We start from the raw sequence: 3,929 nt of genomic DNA on the forward strand, positions 1-3,929 counted from the left end.
AATATAACTATATGAATACAAGAGAAATATGTTTTGGGAATGCAATTCAATGACAACCGACAGCTAGAAGTCAACATAGTGTCGTCAACAGGTGTCTCTACAGTATGCCAAGCTCAAAATGGCACCGAGTTTTGAAAAAGTGTGTTTAATTTAAAAAAAAAAAGAATTTTACAGTTTTCGTTCTCACATAAATACAAATTTCAATACAGACAAACATCAAAGGGTATTATTAATAGTTAATCACTTCCGAGATTCCTGAAGTAGAACAGGTACTTGATTATAATCAGAATGAGCAATCTCATTAACAAGAACAATAACTCCATAACTTGATTTATTAGAGCACAGACCTTTAATCTGGATACATTTAACATTGAGACAAATTATCTGCCTTATATTCTAACTAGACATTTAGACATTGGATGGAGAGTTGTCTCATTTGCACCCACACTACATCTTCCTATATATATTTACCCTACACTTTCATTTTTAATTTTATACCTTTACGATTTATGGCAAACTTTTCAACAGGTTACAAAGTTCCAAAACTTCCAAAACTATGATTTGATATAATTATTCATCTAGTTTATCTTGCTAATCTTTAGTGATTTAGTGTCTAATTTATCCAATAGAACAGGATTGCATTTTATTATTTAAATTGGCACCATTAATTTTAAAGTGTCATATTTTCTTTCCAGGGTTCTTAAACTATTCTAACAACCTGTTTGCTCTTTTTGCATTACTTATCAGCTGCAAACTGGCAATACCCGACAAAATAATTGAGTGGAAAGCATGTCAGTTCGCTTGTTCTTGTCTATGCAAAAAAGTTTCTGGTTCAGAAAATCTTATAGCAGATTGTTCAGACAAACATCTACTTCGTATACCTAGGTTACCAAACAATCTACAAGACTTATCTCTCAAAAACAATAATATCAGTACAATAGAAGATGGGATTTTCGAAGGCAACTCTTTACTGACCACTTTGGATTTGTCTTTCAATAGAATAAGTCAAATACAAAAAAACTCATTTAAAGGACTCACAAATTTACTCTCTTTAAATCTTAGCAACAATGATTTGAAATATGAAAACAAGTCGATTGACTATTCAGCCTTTTATTTCTTGGAAAACTTGAAAAGTTTGAATTTGAAAAGAAATGTCCATACATCATTCATGCCAAATTTATGGAAACTACGGTCACTAGAATCGCTGTCAATAGATTATGTTTCAGACAAAATTGCAATTTTCGATGAGAAATTTGTAAATTTAAATAAACTAGCAATTATAGATGTATCTGGTTTCACCGGTAATTGTAAAATGAATATTCTTACAGAGAAGACATTCTTGTTCCTGCCTCAATTGACTCATTTACACTTATCCAAATGTAAAATACAACATATTTTCAAAGGAACGTTTAAGTTATTAAGAAAGATAGTGGAACTTGACGTTTCTTTCAATACATGTTTAAGATTCGAAGCTCTTGAAAATATTACAACCGATTTACAGCATTCGACAATTGAAATCTTGAAAGTAAACTATATTCATGGTTTATTGGGATTATCTACAGTTCTGAAAACTTCCCACATTTGGAATTTAAAAAATACATCCATTGTTAGACTTGAAGCCGCCGGGAACCATATTAAGAGAATAGAATCCGGAGCAATGAAATTTTTACCTGAGTCATTTAAAAGTGTAAATGTAAAGGACAATATTTTTTCTGTAGGCAAATATATTTTTGATCTAACGGCATTACCAATTTCCACACTAGAAGTTTCTGATAATGATTCTCCTCATGATGTGACCACATCCTACGTTGAGGAATGTACTATTAAAGAAGAAACTGTTACCATCAATTCTGAAAACAACTGGTTATTTAAAGAACTCCCAATTTTAGAAATGTTGAAAAAGGAAGCTGGAATGTTTGTTTTTCCTGTACCAGGAAAAATGACAACACTTGCACTGAGGTCCAGCAATATGAAATTTGAATTACCAAAATTAAATTTCAGTGCAAATGAAATAGAAAATGTTATTTTAAGTGATAATGTCTTGCATACATGGACAGGCCCTTTTACTAATCTAAAGAAACTGACACATTTAGACCTATCGACAAACTTTTGTTCAAATGTTTCAAAGACATTTTTCAGTTCAGATTTCATCAATTTAAGATGTTTACTGCTACAAAATAATCTTTTAGGACTTGTTCTACCAACGGATGTCAATGGAGAAATATTTCAGAACCTCTATAACGTCGAGTGCATTAATCTTTCAAAAAATAAAATTGCAAATATACCAAATCTCTTATTTAAAGAGCAACACAATTTAGAAAGATTAGACCTCAGTGAAAATATGATTGATGATATCAACTTCAAACTTTCTCATATGAAAAAGCTCATGTTTTTGGATTTAAGGAATAATAGAATATCTATGCTGAGTAAATATGCCATGAACGGATTGGACTCAATAGCTAAAATGAATACAAATCTCACCATTGATCTTGGTGGAAATAATCTTGTATGTAATTGTGATTCTCTGTCTTTCGTCAAATGGATAGTTGATACACCCACTTATCTTCATCGTCAGAGTGAATACAAATGTAAAACATCACAAAACACCATCTTTCTTCGAAACCCTAAAGAAGTATTAAAAACCATACAAAAAGAATGTATGTCATATGGAGGTTTAATAATTGGATTAACGATAGGAGTTTTGATGTTTATTTTTATTCTTTGTGGTGGTATTGTTTACAGATACAGATGGAAACTACGCTATATTTACTACATGGTCAAAGTTAAATGGTATGATCCTGAACCTCATTCAGATAACAAAGATAAACGACTATATATGTACGATGCTTTTGTGTCATATGCAAATGAGGATGACACATTTGTCCACAATAAACTTCTCAATAATCTAGAGAAAAATGGTGGAATCCAATTGTGCTTGCATAGGCGTAATTTCTTACCGGGAAATGACATCGCCACTAATATCACATCCGCAATTCATAATAGTCGGAAAACTATTGTCATTATGTCTGCAAATTATTTAGCTTCGCACTGGTGTATGTTCGAATATAATATGGCTAAAATGGAGAGTATTTATGAACGAAATTGCGAGAACATTCTTTTCCTAGTATTTTACAAGCAAATGTCTGCTTATGATCTTCCACTGAAAATACTAGAACAAGTTCATTGTCAATCATATATTGAGTATCCAGATGATGAATACGGCGATGTTGTTTTTTGGGAACAGCTTAAAAAGGCAATCAAATCCTACTAGTTAATATGTCCTCTATTTGACGCCGTAAATCTTAATTGATATACAAGGACTTCCGGCATACATTTTGTTTTATAGGTGTGTTTCACAAGGGAAGAAGGGCGATAGACACCAGAGGAACAGTCAAACTGCCGTTATATTAACAACAATTATTTCATTTCTGTTCTAAAAAAAATATGTTAAGCATATTAAGTATTACTTATTATTGTTAGATTTATTTGAATCATTCGTACTTAAACCCCCATTTCGTACTATCTAAACTATAAAGAATTCCAAACATGCAGTCAACAAGTTGGATGGATCTATTGACATATTGTATGTTTCATCGTTAAAAATAGATATAATTTTTCTTTATTTTCTCTTTTTAGATATTCTCACTCATGATTTTTTGACCAATCACAAACTGTAAACCTCCTCCCTCCCCCTTTCTTTTGTCCAATCAATGTGTTTTTCATAGATTAAACCAGAGTTTATTCATGTTTTGATAAGCTTTAAAGAACATACAATATTTCTTGATAGGTATAATTTGCATGATCATGTGAAAGAGGGACGAAAGATATCAATCTAAAACAAACTGACAACGCCATGGCTAAAAATGAAAAAGACAAACAAACAACAGCAAACAAGACACAACAAAGAAAACTAAAAAATAAACAACACG

At 31.4% G+C, this 3,929-nt stretch overlaps 1 protein-coding gene across 1 annotated transcript; it reads left to right on the plus strand.

Moving 5' to 3' along the window:
• The first annotated feature begins 1,153 nt into the window (after positions 1–1,153).
• Positions 1,154–3,622, plus strand: LOC139482132 (toll-like receptor 4). The gene has a single exon (XM_071265819.1). It carries the CDS (start codon positions 1,169–1,171, stop codon positions 3,269–3,271), a length of 2,103 nt encoding a protein of 700 aa, XP_071121920.1. The 5' UTR covers positions 1,154–1,168; the 3' UTR covers positions 3,272–3,622.
• Positions 3,623–3,929: the final 307 nt, after the last annotated feature.

Source organism: Mytilus edulis, chromosome 7, assembly GCF_963676685.1.
Source record: "Mytilus edulis chromosome 7, xbMytEdul2.2, whole genome shotgun sequence".
NCBI lineage: Eukaryota > Metazoa > Mollusca > Bivalvia > Mytilida > Mytilidae > Mytilus > Mytilus edulis.

Excerpts from the sequence above, each read along its gene's own strand:
- LOC139482132 (XM_071265819.1), top strand. The coding sequence starts at position 1,169 with ATGCCAAATTTATGGAAACTACGGTCACTAGAATCGCTGTCAATAGAT.